General features: G+C 32.5%; 1 protein-coding gene across 2 annotated transcripts; it reads right to left on the bottom strand.

Moving 5' to 3' along the window:
- Positions 1–3,348: 3,348 nt before the first annotated feature.
- On the bottom strand, positions 3,349–23,058 carry Btk (tyrosine-protein kinase Btk29A). 2 transcript variants are annotated; one of them, XM_074143539.1, is made up of 16 exons: positions 22,972–23,058; positions 21,076–21,144; positions 18,561–18,734; positions 10,845–11,049; positions 9,627–9,785; positions 8,946–8,998; positions 8,777–8,857; positions 8,573–8,703; positions 7,611–7,739; positions 7,332–7,525; positions 6,630–6,793; positions 5,171–5,347; positions 4,804–4,922; positions 4,569–4,687; positions 3,801–3,934; positions 3,349–3,720 (listed from the first exon to the last, which is right to left on the bottom strand). In XM_074143539.1, exons 2-16 carry the CDS (start codon positions 21,124–21,126, stop codon positions 3,622–3,624), a joined length of 1,989 nt encoding a protein of 662 aa, XP_073999640.1. In that variant the 5' UTR covers positions 21,127–21,144; positions 22,972–23,058; the 3' UTR covers positions 3,349–3,621. The 2 variants fall into 2 exon arrangements, with proteins under 2 accessions (XP_073999640.1, XP_073999639.1); XM_074143538.1 differs by lacking the exon at positions 22,972–23,058 and adding an exon at positions 21,381–21,820.
- Positions 23,059–23,077: the final 19 nt, after the last annotated feature.

Genomic DNA, 23,077 nt, shown 5'->3' with positions numbered 1-23,077 from the left:
TATCAATTTTGGTTACGCCCATGTATATATTTATACATGTATATTATATATAGTATAAATGCATAACTTGCATTGTAACAGTACACAAGGTGGCAATTTTAACATGTGTCAACCATTTGTCGCTTATCTTGGAAAGGACTGAAGATAGAAAACAAAATTTTAAATTACACCAATAATTTATCAAGGATTCTAGATAAGTGAACATTAGGTACCTTCTTTATTTAAGCTAGAGAATTAAAGAATTTCGAAAAATCAAATTGGATTTTATTTTTTTATTTTAATGAATTCGAAAAGTAGATTTTTACTTTCTCTTACTAATTTAAAATTTTCAAAATTGAGTTTTCGTCAAGAATACGTTTACAGATCTCCAAAGTACGAAAAAGTTTTTAAAAATTAATTTTTATATTCACGCAACCTTCTGTAACCACAGCTCTCAGGTACTAGGGTACATCTTCATACATCAAATTTTTACTAAATATTGGATGATTCAGTTTCATAAAAAAGTATTTTAAAGTGAAGTGAGTTTTGAGCGTGTGGGGAATCAAAAAACTTTCGACAAAATACCTTAAAATACAGTTCCAAGGAAAACAAATTTTGTTTAAGAGATTCACACTAAGGTCCAAGCAATTTTCTTCGATTCTCGAATTTTAGCAACTCAGTTAATTCTCACTAATATTATATGAATATTGATCGGCACTATTTTTTTAAGTGGCTTAGGAAGAATGACTAAGCCATCCCTTTCCAGAACTAACATAAGATGTAAATTAGATATACAATTTTTTGAATAAATCTTTGTAATGAATATACAAAATTCTAAGAAAATACTAGGACCCGTTTTCAAGAAAATTTCAACCGGATGTAAAACACATTTCATAAGTACTATTCTCAATGGTGGAATTTGATCACTAACTTACGGTCCGTTTCGTGGTGGTACACAAACCATTTATAGATGCTTTTTGTTTAAAATATTTTTTAACACACATACGAGGTAAGATAATTTTCCGAAAATCCGTTCACTTGTTCGGTCGCAATAGTCTTCAAAACGTGTATTTCCATTAAAGCTAGTATTTTCAAACATGAGTTACGATACATACGTCCTCTTACCAGTAGTAAGAGAAATTAATAAAAACCTACTACATTTTTGCCCTATTTGGATTTAACATCCACTTTTCAATAATCTTGTCGTAGCTCCAGGCATGGATTATAACTAATACATGAATTTTCATCTGCTCATTATAGGAAATGTCTCCAAGTCTATAGTCCATTCTTCAAAAAGTTATCAAGAAGACAAGAAAACTGAATATTCCACGAATATTACCATTTTTCGAATTCGGTACAACAAGAGAAAAAATGATACAGTAAGGAAATTTGTTTTTACAATAACATTTTTTTTTTTTAAGTTGTGTACCATTTGGACTTAATTTTTTATATTTAGCATACTTTCCAAGAAAAGTGGGTGGAGCATGTTATTAATAGCCTTCTTTTGATATACACCCTGTTTATTAAAGATCAAAAAAACTTTTAAGAAATAATATTATTTCCTTAGTAATGTTTACTAAATTAATCACATGATTTAAACTGCAAAGTACTTATTCAAAGGAATGCAGCAATTCTAAAACCAAACAAAATTTGCTAATTCTTATATTAAAAAAAACAAAAAACAGTTTCCATCAATAGTAATGTATAAATTTGACACTAGCTCGCTAAAGTAGATTAATTCATTAACATATAAAGTATACATTTTTATATTTCCTGGGTTATTACAAAAAACTGGCAAAATCATTTGTATAGTACTTCCCATTTTCAAAATTATTAATAAATTATAAATCAAATTTTTCAACCAACACATTTGTTATTAATTAGAAATTCTTTTTGTGAGGTTCGGCCTGTGTGCGTATGAGAGAGAGAAACACCGGCTTTACTTAAGTAATCGGTCTAATAAAATCTAAATTCTGATGTTTTACGTGCTAGTTCCGAGCCAAGTAGTACCACTATTACGACAAACTAGATTTGGACCGTTCATTTCTATTTTGTTGAGATGGAAAATGATTCCGTCATTTTTTAAACATTACAACGTGAGTTTTACAATGTGAATGAGAGGTGAAGGGGTAAGGAGAAATTGTATAATGTACCAATAATGATATAATTTGTCCCCAAAGTTTGAATCTTCCTTAGTAAGATTTGCTTTTTGATAATACTTCGTTTGCAATGAAAAATGTAACTAAATTCAGAACGCTTCCCGTCGGAAACGAAGCACAATGCTGGACTACAATGTCATAGCGATGCATTGTTGGTACAAGGCACAAATTTCCATTACACTGCACAAGTTTATCGCATTATAATAGGGAGTACAAGAAAATGGACTTGAAGAAAGCAAATGGAAGAATATTGTAAGTACTGTTACGAGCAAACCGAGACTTGAAAATAATCACGAAAGTCTCATTTTTCACTGGGCAATACGACTTGATTTTACTCACTTGAGTAGAGAGGCTACAGAAAGTGCCCTTTCCCAATATTAGTGCCGCACAAGCGTTCAGCAGTCTTCAGAAGATGGCAAAAATATTGTAACGATCAGGAAAAAGATTACCATTTCTCCTCCAGTTTGTTACTAAAGCGAATCGCAAATGGCATATCAAAACAGTAGATGGTTCTAGGCTCGATAACTCATAACCTAAAGAAGTTGATGTGGAAAAAAAGAAAAAAGTTATTAAATCTGTTAGCCCAACTCAGAAAAAAACTTTTTTTTCGTGGCAATGATGAAGAACGAACTATAATTTGAGACTTGCATGAAGAGTTTCTGTCTATGTTGTTCCATTGACCAAACCTCAAGAAACTTTAAAAAAATATTACATTTCTAGTCAAATAGACAGAAATCTGTCATTTCAAATTAATAATTGCTTATATTTTCAAAAAATTCGTCATACTAAAATAACATTATTTTGGTTTGATTATTACTTGTCTAAACTTTTCATTTTGAGTCTACAATTTAACAAGCTTTATTGTAATTTTAATAATTTTTCCTTAAATTATTAATGTTTTTTTTTAATTTTCTTGTGAAAAAAAAAACATTAAAGAAGTTAATTTTACATGTGAATTAATGGCGATGAAAAGTATTTTGATATATATTTCTTACATTTTAATTCGTAATGTACTATATAAATGAATGAGCAGAGCGAATTGATGCCTGCGCAAACTGTTTACTACTCATAAGCGCCAAATTGAAACCAATTACGTTTAGATGTTGAGATATTGTGGGAAGCGAGGGACAGGCGATAGCTGTTTTGGGGTAACAATGGTTTAGCTTTAATTTATATATTATATTATAATATTTAAAAGCTTAACCTATTAATATTCATTATATTATTACTAAAAGGATAACGAACAGACTTAAGAATTAAAAAAAACAAAAATCACACAGAATGACCGCTCCTCATTTTTACCTATCACAAATTCGAATTTTGTTAGGGATAACTGTGGCCATCTCACAAATAATTCGATGAGACAGTGAATAGTCCTAAAAGAATCAGCACATATGCCATTAAGATTAAATCTTCTTGCTTTATTCTGTTACTTTTTTTAGATTAATGATACCCAAATACAGTATACACGAAAGCAGGTTAGTCAATCTGTAATACTTTGCCCAACAAGTGTAAGTTGATCTTTTAGCGCTCGAAAGGTTGGGCGATCTTCTGGGCAATGTGACCAGCATTGTCGCATTATCTAGCAAAAATAAAAATAAACATTTTCAATAAAACAGTACTTTCTGGTTAAAAACTAAATATTATTCATGTCATACAAACATCATAAACTTCCTTGAAACAAGCCTTAGGCCTCTCCAGTACTATACCGCGTTGAACTCGTTCAACAACTTCCGTATTTTTTAATCTGCCATACGGCATCTTGCCGCATGTAAAAACCTCCCACATTAATACACCTATAAAATTGGATAAATACATCTTTTAAAACTATTAAATTATTTAAAAAAATGTATAGGCTTTAACACCTGTGGCGTACTTTATCATTCACTGAATCCAATAGAGGCCACTATAAACAAATTAAAGCTTATTACTTAGAAAAGTTGTTTAAAAGTGAACAATTTACTTGGGAAACAGGTGATGTTATAAAGTTTTGGTGAGAATAGTTATTATTACTCCTTAGAAACAACTGGTGAAACTTTAAGAAACTTAAAGAAGGGACATTTTATTACTGGGTCTGAAGTTAAAAATTGTGAAGTATAGAAACGAAATATATGATTCAGAACAGAATCGGCACCTTTTTGAACTGCGTAGCTATTTTGTCAAGTTTTTACCAATGATGTTTTTATTCAACATACAAAGCCATTACTCATTTTAAAAACAGTTTGATGATGAGATTAAGGAGACGATCTCTTCGTTCATTTGAGAGAATTTCATAAAAAATGAAGTAAAATAACTCAACCTTCAACAAGTCAAATATGGCGTGAAATGAAAACAATTTTTTGATGCTGAAAGTTGATTTATGTTTCCAAAATAAATGAAAGCAAGTGTTCAAGTTGCGACACCCGCAATATAATAAAAATTAATACATACCATATGCCCAAATATCAGACTTGGATGAAAAGCGAGTATAATTAAGGACTTCCGGGGGAGCCCACTTAATAGGAAACTTAGTACCACCTGAGCTGGTATACTGGTCGTCGAGTACATACCTGCAAATTGAAAAATTAACCATGATTTTTCCTACACATTGGGGCAATAAATGAGTCTAGAAGAATGCTGAATACTTGAATACTGAATAGAAGAATGTTAATAACTAGAATTTTACCTAGCCAATCCAAAATCTGCAACCTTTACTACATTTTCAGAGCCTACAAGGCAATTTCGTGCAGCTAAATCACGATGAATGTAATTGTGCCTTTCCAAATACGCCATTCCCTTGCACACCTTGAACAAAAATAATTAATAAAAATAGAAATCTACTTATTGCAGTAAAGTACGTAATAAATGTCTGGGGCTAATCCGAACAATGATTTTATTTTCTGTAAGCAAAGATAAGCTAACTAAGATAAGCACAGTATTTCAGGCAGCGCTAGTTGCAATAATAATTAGTTTTATCGGATACGAAGAATACTTTACAAATATTCGGATGCAGAACTTCCACTTGCAGCAAGAAAACAAATAAAATCATTTACCTGGATACACATATCTAACAAGAGATCCACATTTCCTCCAAGAGTATTCTCATGTCTACGAAGATAGTTCAACAGTGATCCATGCTTCATGTATTCAGTCACAATATATATTGGCCTATGTTTTGAGCATACACCATATAATTGCACTAAATTTCCATGTTGTAGCTTTGTCATAACCTAAAATGTTATCAATTATTATTCTTCCGAAGCCGTATAATATAATATGAAATAATAAAGTCAGAATTAGTGAGTAATTGTATACCGGAGGAAGAAAGTAAAGTTGCATTTTTATAAATTGACCATTTTAGAATGGATTAAAAAATAATTAATGAAAAGGTTCAAATATTCATTTTTGAATTGGCCTTTACTTAAAATAATCCTCATGGATAATTTTAAATTATTACTGCTATAATTTCTGGACAGTACTGCAGGGAAATGTGTTGTGGAATCAACGAATCGTTTAAAGAAACTCTCCCAATTAATAAAGAAACGAAACCGCAGAAAACAATTTGAAAAATACGAGATAAAATGCATAACTTTATTTCAGTGAAATATAAAAAAAAAAAATTCAATTAATATTTACAAAGAATTATGGTCCAAATATAGCACGAAACAAATTAATTCATAATTATATGTTGAGAGGCTCAGGCTAGACTTCGAATTTTGGACGAAGATCAAAAATCTTTCAGAAAGAAACCACCCTTCTTTTGAAAATTCCTGCACCTATTATAAGAATAATAATTTTTTATAAGAATAGTGTTGGTGAATGATGACTCCTCTGACAACCCTTCCAGCAAGAGAGGAATAATAATTAATAAGGGAAGGAGGGAAGGGGTCAGTTGAGCGGTTAGAGCACTGGAAGCCCACGAGGTGATCCTAAGTTCGAATCCTCCAATCTTAATTTTTTTTTCCACGAAGCCTTTTACAGCTCACTGATTAGTGGAGACAACAGTGTTGTCTACAACAAAAGCACAGTTTAAAGAAAGTGCACTGGTAAAAACTACGTACTCAATGACCTTAGATGTTAGACATAAATTAAAGAAATAATTAAGATAGGAAAAATTATTATAAAAATAGGGTTGGTAAAAGTTAGTAAACGAATGGAATAAATGTAGAACTGAAGAATGAAGACATGGAATAATCAACATTCCACATAATTTAACAGTGCTGGAAAACAAGATCCTTTCCGGACATTTTCTGCTTTGTGGAGATGTGTTTTACAGTTAAAAATGGACACTGCTGTGAGTCTAAGTGCGAGTTCCGGCAGTGCTAAAATACTCGGCCGTGTGAAATCGCTATTTAACCTAAAAACTATTTAGCCAAGACATCCTGAAGATCCGTGATCGCCTTATACCAAAGAACAACGAACAGAAAATTAATAAAAAATAATAAAATTAAAAATAGCAGACTACCGTGGATGAGATGTCCAATATTCTGCAAGTAATGTTAATAATTATACCTTGGCTTCTTCAATGAAATCATCCTCTGACATAGTACCCTCTTTCATCATTTTGACAGCCGTATCGATACAGCCTCTCCATTTGCCACGTCTTACAACACCAAATTGACCAGATCCTAATTCTTCTAATAACATTAACTCTGCAGGATCTATTTCCCATTTATCTGTAATAATAAATAAAAAAAATAAACTGTAGCGAACACTCCCATGACTTTTCCTTAACTCAAATTAAAGCTTAGAAATTTTATTCTACTCTGACTTCTTACTAAATCCTAATCGCTTTCACTACTAAGTTCTCAATAATAAAAACACACTTTTGACGGGCGACGCTGTCCCAGCAACCCCCTAAATCAATGTTGCTTGCAAAGAGGGATGCCTAATACTTCACAGTAACTCTTCTAAAAAAAACACATTTATGAGTTTATCCCTCAATGGAAATATTGGAATAGCCTCTCTTTTAAGGATCTTTATGTCCCTGCTAGTATCTAGCGTATCACATCTCAGAGCTAAGTGCTATGTTCAATCACTTTTAGGTAGAACCCACATTGTTCACCTTATTAACTACTACAATCTGTACTTATTTTTTAGTTACACATTGAATTAGATGTAATAGTCAATTTCTATACGCATCTTTTTAGCATTAGTGTTAATGAAAACTAAATATTGATACAAATTATCGAAGCGATGAAGTAGAAAACTGACCATGGCTAAGTCCAGCGGTTGGAGGTACTGGCCGATCACAAGGCGAAGTTTTCAATCGTGAAGCCAAACCACCACTGTTATGTCGATGATAATTTATCAGATCTGGAATGGTAGAGCAGCAATGTTTTTCTGATAGAAAAAAATCCCCTCTGGGATTCTGTTTAATGTGATAATGCTTCACATGGGGATGTGGCCTGTCAATTAAAAAACGAAAGGAATTAAAAATTCAGCTAACAGAAACTGAACATACGATCTATATTTTTTGTTAAATAAACTTACACTTTTGTGTAAAGTGAAAGAGTGTACAATCCCTTGGTGGAAGAGTTCCTCACGACAAAACAACCCTCCTTTTCTTCTTGTTTAAGTAAAGATTCAGCTCTTTGACGGGACATATCGCCCACGTACCACCTAGAAAAAGTATATTAAGTTACAAGCCATTCTCTTTTAAGCTACTACGTTAACTACTGAAACTGAGTTCCAAAAATACTGAAAAAGAAGATTTATTATAACAATAAGTTCCAGTTGCAATATTCGAAACTCAGAAAATCTCCACGGTTACGATATTTTCAATTCATAAGATCGCTTCCAAAGTCTACCGGTTGGGGAATATCTCCATGTAAAGTCTGTCTGATGGCTGAGCATTCTGCCAGCTAAAGTATTTTGGCCATATATCCTGTATGATCACTCTAATGTTTATCTTGAAAGGTAATATAAATTCCATCCAACAGGATTTTTTTTGAGGAGTGATAAACTCTTTTGATCTTTCTTAAAGTATCAGAGAGATTTGGTTTAACACTTTGTCCTCCGGTTATCTAAGATTTTCTTTTAAGACATTTAAAAATTTCAAGAATTAAAGTGGATATCTTCGCCAAATTAGGCGCCTTTCTCCACTATACTATTCCCTGACCTACTTAGACATAGGCATGCCAGTCTAGCTTTCAGGAAAGAACGTAGTCTTTACAGCATTCACCAGTGAGACGTCTAGTTAGATTCCTTACTGGGAGACATCTCTAAAGAACTAGGCTAAGCACATATCTTTCCCTTTCAAGAGTTATTGTCTGATTTGTTCGGCTTGCTGTGAATCTTAGACGGCCGAGTGTCTTAAGACTCAGCTTGTATGGATTTTTTTAGAGCACTTAAAGCCAGGAAAGCTATGGATACACAGATCTTGATCCCTTCCTACTGACGAAAAAGAGTAGTAATAGTAATCTGAAAAAACTAATAAAATTAGTCCTACTAACTCATATTTTTGAAGACCGAGCAATTCCTTTTCTTTAACATAATTGCTCGGAATATAACCAACAGACCCATGTGAATCTCGCACTTTCCACCAATGTTCTTGCGAATCATCTAATACTTCGTATTCAGCACCCTTAAACAATATGAGGAAACAATTAACACAATTGGTAACTTTATAACCATTTATCAAAAAAGATTACGCTAACCTTCTCTAAAGACAGATCTCCAGCTTCAATTGCTTTAAAAGGGTAGAGTGCAACTACCACTTTTGTTCGTACCATTGGTTCCTAAAAATAGTATAAAATGTACGCCAATTGGAATATTAATAATTATAAAAATGCATAAATGAAAAAAAAATAAAAGTGAGGCTCATACTTTAAATTTTGCTGCTGATGGTCCACCCGGCATTACTGGAGTAGATGGGGTAACTGCCAAAAATAATAGTAAAAAAAGTAAATAGTAAGAATTTTTTTACAATTAGATTATGAAACTATTTTGAATTTCTCACGGAATTTACTTTTCTATAGCACGTTTGGTTTCACTTCAATATTAACGAAATGAACCGATTTTCTCGTAACTAGAAATTTCGGCAACTAATTTCGATTCTTATTTGGTATGAAATTTGATTCAGGTAATAATTTATTCTTCAAATTCGAAAATCAGTTCACACTTCTCCAGGAAAAATGTTAAAATAAAAGTTGTTGGTACAAATACAACTAATGAGTATAAGAAGTTTTAAGAAAATCGTTAGTGCCGTTTTCGATACAATAATCAGAAACTGAAGAAGAATCGATTCAGTAAATTAGCAATTCCGGTCGATCGATTTTGTCCCAAAGAATTTTGTCAGATCCCTATTTGTACCTAAACCAAAAATAGAATCTGAAATTTTTGCTATTTTCAGTTTTTGAGTTATGTTAACCTACATTTTGGTACTCACTTTGGGAGTCTCCTAACTTGCATTTCAAATGAAGATTAAAAATTGAAATTATGCAAGACCAAAATACTTTTTCTAATGAATTGAAAAAATAATCAAACGAAACTATTATTTTTATTTACCTGAACTTGTATTTAATGTTAGCTGTCCAGCGGTCGTCCACGGAGTGGTGTTAGAGCAACCTGCTGCGTTCCTCACTGAAGACCTACAGCAAGACCAGCGTTTTCCGTTCCACAATCCTGAATGATACGTGGAACTCACGTCAGTATTTTCGCCACATGCTGAAATAGATAGTTCTTATTTCATTTGTTCAACATAAAGCAAGGACTAGCAGATGAATAAAAACTATTGGAAAGAAAGAATATTGCCAATTTCAGTCATGATTTTTTCTATTATTTTGCCGAGCTTTCGACCAAGGGACTATGTCATCTTCAGGGCTTATTGATAATATAATATTTTTACATTGTTATAAAGTTGGTGTGTCTTCTATCCTGTTTGCTTATGAACTATTAGGTTGTTGTAAAAATAATTTTGCTTGGATGTAAATCTTTCTCTCATTAAAGCAAAACAAATAATTTTGTTTTCCACCAACCCAAACTTGTATGAACAATTTTTAATTGTAATTATTTATTCAGTTAAAATCTTTTTCAAGAAAGGCTAGATCATTTTTTTTATTAGAAATGAATTTCTAAAAACTTCATTTCCGGCAACTTAATTTTACGAGTTTCGCAAATGTTTTAACACTTAGAGTATTTAAAACCATTTACAAAGCTAGTGTTCGTTCTGACTACAATAATGCAGTTGGTAAGTGTACGGGGTGATGAAGCTTTGTGATAAGAAGTTAAACTCTACAATTATTGATAAATCAACCTCTGGTAATGGATGAAAGTACGAAATCCGTACGTCTGGATTCTAACCGGATTATCTGCTAAGGAAAACAGTCCATTTACCACTGCGCTAATCCTATCCTTCGATAATGTTCTTATTATTTTTTCATTTGTTTATTTTTACGGGCACATGTCTACTGCGGTCATTAGCAACCTAATGTTACTGTTATTGTTGTTATTATTTTGAGGAATAAAATACCACACAAGCTTTTTAATATTTACTTTTCACATACATTTTTAATGACATGGTAAGATGAAATAATTACAAGCACAGGGAAGGGATTAGCTAGGCGATTCGAATCCAGCTGCTGACCCTTAGATTTTCTCTTTCTAGCAGCTTCTTACAACTCACTGTCCGGAGGCCGGCAATGCACTGAAAAAAGCTCCTGGCGCCTATAACCTTAGATGTTGACGCGTCTTAAATAATTAAAAAAAAATTTCAAGCACACTTACCGGTTCGAAGAGAGTTGATCCAATCATCTCTCTCCTGGGTATCCCTCGCCAATAGATATAAGATGTAATCTTGTCCAGCTTCTACATAACCTACTTGTAAGGGAAAGCCCTGCGGCACAGAACCTTCACCTCCTAAATCCAATACACTTGCTTCTTCTACTACCTTCACTGAGTTCACTTGGATTCTTCCACGTTCTTTCTTTTTCTGTATTAAAATATGCAGAAGAGTCAAATTTATTAAAATTAAAAATATTACTTCACACACTGCCTGAAAATTAATTTTAAATAATACACTAGCAGTATATAAACATTAAACGAATAAAAGGTTACTGTGTTAGTCCTGTATACAAGGCTGACATAAAATATTTTAGATACCCTCACTAGATAGGTTCCTGCTTAAAGTGTGTGCTACGCAAAGCCACTTGAAATATCTAGCCACTCTTATCAGCGAGTGCCGATACAGCAATTAAGAGAGAAATTTGGACCTCTAATTCAAGATGAAGCAGTAGATAAATATTTCAGTTCAAAGGATAGCTTCATTAAGAAAAGAAAGGACTCGCTCAACGAAAAAAAAACTTTTCTCACCAAGTCTTGGAATTTTAAGCTTTTTTTTCTCTTCTTTTTTATTGTTGAATAAGTTTATGAAGCGTTCCAGGTGTCACACTTCCTTCAAAAGTACTTTTATTATAGTGACCATCTGTTGAAGTCATTTAACCATCAAGTTATAAGAATAAAGATAACCTTACGAAAGTCGTGAGAGTTTTCACGTCAGATTTTTACTTTTAGAAGATGGTGGGATGTCTGCCTAGTAAAAGCGCTCATGGCTTTTCGGGTTAGCAGTAATAAGACACCACTGCTCCACAAATCTCATCAAATGAACGTCTAGTCTAAACCAGTTTGAAATGCTTACCGCGGTCCGAATAACAATGTATTAAGAAAATTTGAAAAGGGGGAATTAAAAACTTACAGTTAAAAAAAGAACAATTTTTTAGTACCTTTTAATACTTTTTTATCATTGAAACGAAAAAGAAATGGTGAAAACTCATATAAATTATCATAATTCAAACAATTAAGCATTTATATTGCCTTCGAACTCTGACTTTTTAAATATACGAGGGTCGTTTGAAAAGTCCGTGCAAAAATAAAAACTACTTAATTTTTTGGGGTAAACCTTTTTTATTTTTCAACATAGTCTCCTTTTAGGCTTATACACTTCGTCCAACGCTGCTCTAGTTTGTTGATCCCTTCCGAATAATAGGATTTGTCCAAGTCTGAAAAATAGCCATTCGTTTCTGCAATCACCTCCTCGTTTGAATAAAATCTTTTTCCCGCCAGCCATTTCTTCATATTGGGGAACAAATAGTAGTCCGAGGGAGCCAAGTCTGGAGAATAGGGGGATGTGAAACGAGTTGGAACCCTATTTCCATTAATTTTGCGACTACAACTGCTGAGGTGTGAGCTGGTGCGTTATCGTGATGGAAAAGGACTTTTTTGTGGGCCAATCGTGGGCGTTTTTCTTGCAGCTCGGTTTTCAAACTGTCTAATAACGATGAATAATATGCACCTGTAATAGTTTTACCCTTTTCCAGATAGTCGATGAGGATTATCCCTTGCGAATCCCAAAAGACAGTCGCCATAAACTTTCGCTTTTTTCGCCTTTTTTGGCGCAGATTCCCCCTTGGTAACCCATTGTTTAGATTGTTCTTTGGTCTCAGGAGTGTAGTGATGTATCCATGTTTCATCCACAGTGACGAAACGACGCTTAAAGTCCTGCGGATTCTTCTGGAACAGCTGCAAACCGTCCTTGCAACACTTCACACGATTTCGTTTTTGGTCAAGCGTGAGCAATCGCGGCACCCATCTTGCGGATAGCTTTGTCATGTCCAAATGTTCATGCAAAATATTTTGTACCCGTTCATTCGAGATGCCCACAGCACTAGCAATCTCACGCACCTTCACTCTTCTGTCATCCATCACCATATCATGGATTTTATCAAGGATTTCTGGAGTAGTAGCCTCAACAGGGCGTCCAGAACGTTCAGCGTCACTTGTGCCCATATGGCCACTCCGAAAATTTTGAAACCACTTATAAACTGTTCTAATCGAAGGTGCAGAGTCACCATAATGTTTATCAAGCTTCTCTTTAGTCTCCTGAGGCGTTTTGCCTTTCATAAAGTAGTGTTTAATCAACACACGAAATTCTTTTTCGTCCATTTTTTGAAAATCACTCGACTTCCTCGATTCAAACGAATGCCAAACACAAAGAAATAGACCGATCTGGCTGAAACTTGGTGTGTGTTCTTCCAAGAGATGCTACTAACTAAACATAACCTATCTCTATGCACGGACTTTTCAAACGACCCTCGTATTTTACCTAGATGCTTGTGCATCGTAGTGTCTGTGACTGTTTGGCACACTCCCCCTTAAATATTGTATTCCATTCGAACACTACACTGTTCGTGCTACAATAAATTATTCTGAAATGTCACTTTAGAGAAAAACGTACTCCCTCCATTACCCTTAAATGAATTTTCCTTGAAAAAGAGATTGTAATACAATTATAGATCTATTAATATGTTAATCAGTTTACATAAAATTGTAGCAGTCAATTTCGAGAAAATCACAAATTAAAAAAAATCATTTAACAATAAAGTGGTACTCTCGGTACAATTTTTTCAAATTCGGATTTTTAGCGTTATACTTGATCCTTTCTAATATTATATAAACGATAAGACTAAAGATTCACTACTATAGCAGTTTAATGAGAAGTCTTCTTAACCTACTCCATCGAAAGTGGTCTTAACCCAATTTTTCAAATGAACATTGTACAACTATGTGAGCCAAATGAAAGTCATGTTTAAAAGAAATCGAAAGCGATTTTAGAAAAATATCGAAAAACTGAACATACCACTCTGTAAAGCGTACTTTCCTTCGAAGAAATTTTTTGCTAAGTTACGGTCAAGTTCCAAATTAGGTAAATAAATACAATATCATTTGGATAAGCAAATGAAATATAGTTTGTTTAGTCTACAATGTTTCTTTTATAACTAGAATGTTCTCTCCCTCTTCATGTGTGTATGCATGTGTGAGTGAGGGAAATTCCAATTTCTAAAAATCACTTTTCAGACTCAGTGGACCACAAAATCTTAAGTTTCCGGTAACAACTCGATATCACAAATCTAAGAAGATCGTAAATCTACTTTTCTCATTTAGTATGGGAAAGTCAAAACTCCCTCCTCACCAATATCAACATTAGTTAATTTCTCCTCACTAAATATAAGTGTGCCTTGGATCGAAACAAATGTTAAATCTAATTGAGTTAGGACTAGATTAGTAATCCCAAGTAAAATAATTGAACAATTTTCAGGCTGGGGCTACGTGCAACTACCAAATTACGTGTCTTGTATAGGGAGGACGCAATCACGTCCTTTACTAATAACTTTTTCCAACAAAACAAAAGATGAAAACATGTGACATGGAATGCGAAGCTGTTGATTACCCGCTCTTGCTTGTGCGTACGAGGCGTGGGCATTGTCTGAAGACGTTGAGAGAATTCTGAATTTTTAGGGGAGGAAATTCCCCGGAAGAATTTACGAGTGAAAAAAGAGGGTGAAAAATTACGTATTACCCGGTTCTCCCAGCTTTCAATAAATAATGGTCTCTTAATGGTTAAAACGCATGGGGTTGAGTTGCTTGCCGAGGAAAATGCTGTACGGAAATCAAGGGAGAGGGGGTCGGCGGCCTCGAGCGATGTCTCATTTGGAATAGCTCGGAGAGGTTTAAGCAGATATGTGGAACATGTAAGTACACAGATGGTGTTCTAAGGCAACCGACCGGGGGGGGGGGGGTTGCAGGAGGTAGTTGTTGGAAAAAACCTTGTCTTATCATGATTGCAGTGCATCAGAGATTGATAAGACTATATAAGAGACACGTACGAAACATGATACAGATTTTAAGTATAGATATAATATCTTCCATAAACATCAATATGTGGGGACGGCTTTTTAGTAAGTCCACGAAACGTCTTTATCTTTTTTTTACACACTATATTGAATAAAATATCTAATTCAGATAGTATTTGTAAATTTGCTACCATATCGAGTGAAAATTGGCAATTATATATTTTTTAAACAACAGTAGGTCATTTTATTCAAATGATTCGTCAAAAATCTGTACAAACTAGGACAATTATTTTAATAAAGTATTCTCATTTAAAATAACTTTTTAATAAAACTTTTTTTTAATTCTAGTCATTTATTATTTTAAATAACACAATTTTTGTATTAATAAATTAAAATTTGTATACCTGAGACACAGTGAAATATGTCAGTATGAAATTAAATACCGGACACTAAGTAGGACGAAGGACTCACCCAAACTAGACTAGTGATCAACTCCACAAGCTGAGAACTGCACCCTGGGTAGTTGCTCTGTATTTCACACGAATCCACCCAACTTATATGTTTTTGTATAAACAAATATTAAATAATTTATTTATTTTTAATAAATATTATAGAAATTATAAAAGTAAGTTATAATAAACTGTTCCTATTTTAAACGTTAACAAAAGCAGTAATAGTAGTAATAACAGGAGTGTTGCTAGACAGTTATTGATTTTTCAACCACTCCCTCTGTAAAGAAGGGTACTGGCGATATCAGCTGGCTCTTGTTCTGTGAGTGTACTTTTCAAAATAATTCAACACATAAGTCTTTTAATGCATTTATTACCGTTGCAATTAATAAATTTGCTGAACACTAAACGTAAAGGATTGCATTGTCACATAAATATAGCTAGTAAGGATTGCAGTCAAAAATTCTGGCTAAGATTTAAAATTGGGTCTCGTAATGTCTACTTTCTTAGTTAGCGTCTTCTGCATTCTTCCCTCACTTTAGTTTCGACGACAATTAAACATTCTTAAAAAGCTCCAAACTCGCGCGCGCGCACACACACACACACACAAACATACAATAAAATGTTTTATATAAAAATGATACCTTAGTAACAATAAGCTAAAAGAGCTTCATGAACATCGCCAGATTCAGAACTTAATTGGTTCTTTCAGGTAGACTTGTCTATTAGTAAACTTTAATAAAAATTTCATGTTAACAGAACTAAACCACAAAAAATTTTAAAAATAAATAATGTATTATTTGTATAAACAGTTAAAGTATATGTATAAAAGGAGAATTGAAAAAACTAAAGTTCTCAAGTCTAACTTTCAAGACAATTTTGGAACACTTACGAACTAACTTTATCTCTATGTACCACTTAACATAGAGCTTCAATATTTTCTCAAATCAGATAATCAAGAAAATATCATTTAATATAACTTTCAGTAAATGGTAAGGGCAATGCAATCCTTTACGTTTAGTGTTCAGCAAATTTATAAATTGCAACGGTAATAATTGCATTAAAAGTCCTATGTGTTGAATTATTTTGATAAGTACACTCACAGAACAAGAGCCAGGACTTTCAAAATGTCTTATCATTTCTGTATCATCTCTCCAAACTGTCTGGTTTTACAAGTATATCCGATGAAAAATTTCCATGTATTCTTAAGGTAGATAGTGGAAAAGAAATAGCATTGTTGGCATAACTCTCTAACGCGAAGGGCAATCATATTAATTGAATAATAATAACAAACAAAAAAGGTATTAATACTTAGTTCTGAGTAGTATTAACCACATAAATTGCTTCCACTACAAGATATTATTAATCTATGAGAAAAATTATCATTTTAATTTACTTTTGTATTTGAAGCGAACATTTTGTTTTTATTACTAATTTCTACATTCTTACTTTTTGTCTAAATAATTAATTATTTAGTAATTATTTAGAACTAATTTCTAGTTCTTATTTTTATATACGCCAATAATTATTTACGAATATTCTAAATAATGTAAAAGTCATAAATATGACCCACCCTAATCGGATGGGGTCAATTTTCCGAGGTCAGATTAAGTACATAAACAATAACTCTCTTGTATCCCAAGTCTAGACGGAAAAGGTGAAGATGTTTTCTTTTTTTAACTTCAGAAATCTTTCATGTAAAACTCTTATTCGCAATCAGTTGGGCTGACAAGGACCGTAAAGTAACTTTCGTACTTTAATGGGATAGCAATGGTTCCTTTGACCTCAGAACTCCTTTCCTGAAATTAATATTCCAGCAATCGTGCTTCCAAAAAAAAAGCAATAGGCTTTACGTGGCTCTTAGTACTCGAAGTTACCAGGAGGAAAAGATAACCTTTCTCTACATGGATTTAACTAAAAAAATGTAGTATCTTAAGCAATGTTGATAGTTAGGTATATCATGTTAACGCGACATTTTGTCACATAAATCAACACATACAAACAGAAGGTGCTCTTAAAAAGCATTTTTTTAATTTTCAGGCATTTCAAGGCACGTTATTTACGATGAAAACACAATCTCGTAAATATGAACGAGTCACTATATTTACTTTTACAAAGGAAATATGTTTTCGCTTCTAGCGATTTTTCGACTATTCTAACACAAACACACACGTTTGTTTGTTTAAGTACAACAAACTCAAATTTTCGCCAAAAAAATGTATTATAACGTTCTGGGCATATCCAAATATTTATTTAAGGTGAAAACATGATTTCTTAAATATAATCCTGTAAACACATACTTCTCTTATGTGAGAAAGTAATAATCTTGCGAAAATAGAAGAAATTTGGTTGGAATACTCTGCTCACACATCTTTCTCTTACTGAATCTCAAACTTCTAATTTACGGAATTTCTATATTCGAATTTTTACTAAACGCTTGTTGGCATCAATATTATCTAGGTTACTTTTGACTGAAGTTGATGTCCGAGGCAGTCTTAGGGTTTAATATTTACTTTCGTTAATAGAAACAGCAAGCAATGTTTTCACGCAATTTTCGAATTTCCTTCAACAAGAATCTGGTATAAATCGATCGACTAGAAGAAGGCCGCTTAACTGTGTATTTTTTGTTTTCAGCTCTACATATTTTCTAAATTCAGTATGCACACTAGCTACCTATCACTTTTAATTCAAACATTTTTCCGGGCAAACAAAATCTCCTTTCCGTTTTCTAAATTAATAAATAAATATAAGTCTACTTTAAAATATTCTATAACCTAAATATAAAGCGGGCAAAACTTAGAAATTACCGAAGTGATTATAAATGTGAGAAACAAAAATTTGGTGTGAACATTCGCACAACTTTCTTCACTAAAATTATAAGTTTATATCGCGTCATACTACTCTAAAAAGGCCCGTTAGACTTTACGTTACGCTTCTCTCAATTTTTTTTTTCCTATGTAATATTAAAGTTAACAAAATTTAATAAAAATTTCAAATTAGAAGACAAAAATTGTAATATAGAATTTTTGGAAATAGTAAAAAAGTTGTGTGTGTTTCACACTAGCCTGTATGTTAGTATGTTTTACAATAAATTTAGGACTTTTGCGAAACCATAGTTAAGATGATCATTGTGAGAGGCGAAATTCTGACAGGAGTGCAAATAATGGCTAAGGAAATAACGAATAAAACTAACATCTGTCAACAATTTAATATGTCACACAAATAAGTGTTTAAGTATGTTTTATTTATTATAATTTTTTACTACAAATAAAAACCAATCACCCATGCAAAGTTAGTATATGTCAGAATTTATTAATTTTTTTGTTGCTGTTTAAATTAATTCAATAAATAATATCAGTACGCACATCAGAATCTGTATCGTAGTATGTGAAATGCCGTCTTGTAAGTACAAACCAACGCTGCTTGTAATTGAGCGGTGTAAATCGTTTTTTATTCTGAGACCTTTTAATCATCAATCCTTGTTTTAGAATCTCTTCATTTGCATTGTCTGCTGCAGCCATTACAGTCTTGTAAGTTTCCTGAAAAAAATATTAATGGTTTTAAGTGTTTTAGCAATAGTTCTATAATTTTTTTTTTTCCTACGGTCTAACATTTTTCTACAGAAACAAAATATATTATTATTTGGCACTCCGCTACTATTAAGCAGTGATTTTCTAACAAGCACACAGCTTTCTGCTTCCGATTGTTTTTTTCGAAACAAGCTAAAACAATGTAAGTCATTTCAAATATTTATTTATTTTTTTATTAAAACTGTCCGGTAGGACAGTTGTATAAGGGTTGTTTAATATATGTTTTAATGTAAAAAAAAAATTAATTTGTTTATTTTTTTATGGTTCTCAATCTATATCTATACTAGCGTAATATTTCTTTTGTACAAACCCTGAAGATGGTAATAAATTTACCGAAACGTTGGTATGAAGTAACAAAATTTGTTTTTGTATTTATGACCGCACCTCAATATTCCCCAAAATCATCAATCAACAACGGTCGAGAACACTAGAACCATCATTCAACAGTTTTTCTTAAAAATCTATTTTAATCTTGTAAGGCAGAAAACACGAGTTTCTAGCTCATCCAAATCCTCTTTATGAGTAAGCCCCTTAGCATCAATCATTGCTCTAAATTCTGTAATAATTTGCTCAAAGTAATTTTGCCAACGTCCAATTCGCTTTTAATAATATAAATTATTTTACAGACATAGCCGTTTCTTATATTAATCTTATCTTGACCTTCGAGAGAAGATAGCGATCTTTTTATTCTGATCGGGAGACTCCTTTAATAAATAGTCTTTTAATGAACTTGGACATTTAACAACATAATATAAATTGTAGAAGTACGTGAATTTTCACCATTAATCAATGAATGTAGTTTTTAATAATGGAATTAAACAGAATTCATAAAGCGCCAGGCCAGTGGGACTGTGATGTAAGATACAGAGCTGCACTCCTACTGCTACACAGCTTTGTTTATTTATATTATATATCTTCAATGACTAAAATAACAATAGGAAAGATAAAAAGTCTCCACCACAACAAATTTTAACAAAAGTTTCTAGAATTATGCACCTTTTTAATAAAAATCAAGTAGTTTCTCACACTCGTAGGGAAAAATTGGTTCCTCAAGATCTACCACTCAACTTCTTAAGGAGAATATAAAAAGAGGATAGGTCTGCGACCTAAGGAATGAGAGGAAGTTTCATAAGTGGTTATTTTTCATAGGAAACTGAAAAGGTTAGAATGATATTCTAGAGTAGAGAGGAGTTCTAACAAACTGTGTTGGTTAAAGGAATATATTGCTCCTGTGGAAGATTCTTCACAAGGCTAGTGGACTTGAGTGTGATGGAGGGAGGATTGGTTTGGTTTACTGTAGTAAGAATATACCTCTCAGGACTTAATTAGTTGTCGGGAGTTTGGGTAAAAAATTACTATCTTCTGTGACTGATTGGTATCTCTGAAAGTATATTACTATGCCAGATTGATTGTGGTTAAAGGGTGTGCCCTGGTACTTAAGTAGGAAGATCCTGATAAACTATAACTATTGCGATTAGGCTGAGGAAAACCAAAGAAGCGAAGAAGCAAAGGAGGAAACCCCTCAGAGATCTGCTTAGATCCTTTTTGTAGCAACTTACAGAAAACCGCCTGTGGACAACTGGATCGTAGGAGACAATAACAAGATCAAATCAACTATTCAATCCATGAATAGTTAGAATTGTAGATTTTTTTTACCAAAAGAAAGAAAAATAATTACTATTACAAGGGAAGGGATTAGCTATGCGGTTAGCGTATAGAATTCTCACGCGAAGGTCTCGGGTTAAAATCCAGCTGCTGACCTTTAGATTTTCTCTTCTTAGGAGCTTCTTACAGCTCACTGTCCACTGATGGATTACAGTGTTGTTTGTAATGAGAGAACACTGTCCGGAGGCCGGATAGCACTGAACAAGCTCCGGGCGCCAATAACCTCAAATGTTGACACGCTTTAAATAATTAAAAACAAATTCTATTGCAAAAATAATTTAGATAAATAAATTGAATAATTAAAATTATTCTAGAAGTTGAGAAAATCCATCTGAGTTTAAGAAATGAAATTAAGTTGCTAATTAAGAGTTTGCCACTTTTTCTACAATTTGAACGAAATAATTGATTAATGCCTCCCGTTAACATAGGATTTGGTTTTAGGAACAAGCTATAATAAAATTGCCAAATAAGCCCATCCGAAAAACGTTAAGAAACAAAAGTAAATAAAAGAAATATCTATGATGAAAAATAAAATCCTTTTCATTGAGTACCGAATACCTAAAGAAGTACAATATGAAGACTTTCTTACACCATCAAAATTAAAAAATAAATAAAAAACACTTACCAGATCATAACGATCCCCATAACATTTTATGAAGTTAAAACGAAAGCTCATATGTCAGCCACACCCCACCTAAAATAGAATTGAAATTAATAGCAAATCAACGATTTATAAATTTATGGACAAGCTAAGGAAAAATGATCACAAAAACTAAAAGTCTGATGTGCTTAAAAAAAACTTAAGAGTAAAGAATGTGTCAAGAAGTCAAGTTTCAAGTTAGTACATTATGAGAGGGACATTATATTAATACAATATTTTAACAATTATTAATGAAATTTACAAAGAGAAAGAAGAAAATAAATTCTTACAATAGGTTTTTAAAAGAAGGTCTTGTCAATAAACTTTAGTTTAAATTCTCCGTCTTCTGAATAAATTTCTGGACAAATCACACTTAGCTACGTAGATGTTCTCAAATGAATTGTTATCAAATTTTAAAAAACTTCTATAAATGTTACGGATAAAATATGCTTGAGTTATTAACAAATTATTAAAGTTATTCCTTTTATTTAACTCTAGCATTATAAATTCTTCATTTAGAGAAAAGCTATAAAATAGTAAAAGGGAAGAACTAATTTCCAAAACTACAAAATATTCAATTACACCACATAAACAAATAATTAAAATGAAAAAGTATAATTAATTGAGCTTTAATTTAATAATCTAGCTTTCAAAAACGATCCATTGCCTTAACACCAAAACACACGGGAATCACCAACCTACAGGTTGTAAACATCGAATGCTTCTCCAGAAAGCAACCATCAACAGGTGTCTGTCACGAATAATGACTGAACCTCTTCAAAATTACTATTTCCAATAATTTAATCATTAAAATTAATTTACAGTTTTTGTTAAAACCAACAGAAAAAGAATTCGGGTTAAATAACAAATTAAAATAATAAAAATTAATTGCAATAACGTAGTGTAGAATAGAGAATTAGTCGAATCGACTTATCGGAGTCTTCTATTCATAACAAAGATGTAACGCACTTAAATACAATTTAAAATCTCAATTTATTTCAAAAATATAGTATACGTTTACGTATTTGTTTCACACTAAATTATATTTTACTATTATGTCAAAATAATGCGATCATGTTAACTTTTTAAAATTGAGGTTTTACAAGACCCGTTACGTCACCCCTCTAAAAATATTTTTAAGAAAATCTGTCTGGGTTGTTTTCGAAATCGCAAAAAGACAGAAAAATTTAGAAACTTTAAGCAAAGTCACACAATTAGTCAGCCTTTTTTTACAAATTGTTAATTTCGTCCACAAATGTCATTCTTATTGCTATTTGTATTTGTATGTACGTGCTCTAAATGTTTAATGTGCTGAAGTGTCACTTTGTTTAGAGAGGATTCCAGAGTCAATCTTACTAAAATACATTTTTTCCGGTAAAATTATTAAGAAATATTCACGAGCATAATAAATTCATTTTCCAAAAAGGTGGATCAAAGTTCCATGATGGAACTTCCATCCTCCTAGTGTATTTGCTAGTTAAAGGCACCATAGCCTTTTTCAACCTAGACAGATTCAATTTAAATCCTTTCTTAAAAGGTAATGTTCAGCCAAAAATTGAAAGATCTTCTTCGCGACCTTGCTATATCAAAGCAAAGGAGATAGGTTGTGCAATTCTTCCACAAAGATCTTGTAGGGCCTCCTCTCAAGCAGTCCTTTACTTTACTGGAGCGAATAATTTTGTGCCATGAAAATGACGGCATGCACACTGAACGCCTGGAGTAAATGATGGGTACTTGTTGTACTTTGTGACCATGAGCTTTTCTCAACATATACATGCTGTTGAAAGAACACTTTTCACGAATGTTTGCAGGGGGGGAGTTATGGAATTTTTGGTACATACGTACAAATTTCTGATAAAAATGTATAAATGTAAGCCTTACCTTTTAATTTTTGTTCTTATTCTTAGCAAGTTGTTAAGCACAAAGTTGGTAAAAAATAGCGAGACAGAAATTGGAGGGAATTACTGTATTTACTATTCAGTTACAG

The sequence above is a fragment of the Rhodnius prolixus genome, unplaced genomic scaffold (genome assembly GCF_049639745.1).
Source record: "Rhodnius prolixus isolate KJV_2025 unplaced genomic scaffold, Rpr scaffold_12, whole genome shotgun sequence".
Lineage (NCBI taxonomy): Eukaryota > Metazoa > Arthropoda > Insecta > Hemiptera > Reduviidae > Rhodnius > Rhodnius prolixus.
Note: the sequence above shows the minus strand (reverse complement) of the source record. Positions and strands in the feature narration are given on the sequence as shown.

Bases quoted from the DNA above. Each gene is read 5' to 3' on its own strand.
- Btk (XM_074143539.1), bottom strand. From the start codon at position 21,126: ATGAGCTTTCGTTTTAACTTCATAAAATGTTATGGGGATCGTTATGAT. The intron at 8,999-9,626 runs GTAAATAAAAAT...TATTTTTGGCAG, and splicing joins AACATTAAATACAAGTTCAG to TTACCCCATCTACTCCAGTA. The intron at 4,923-5,170 runs GTAAATGATTTT...TTTTTGTTCAAG, and splicing joins TGTTAGATATGTGTATCCAG to GTGTGCAAGGGAATGGCGTA.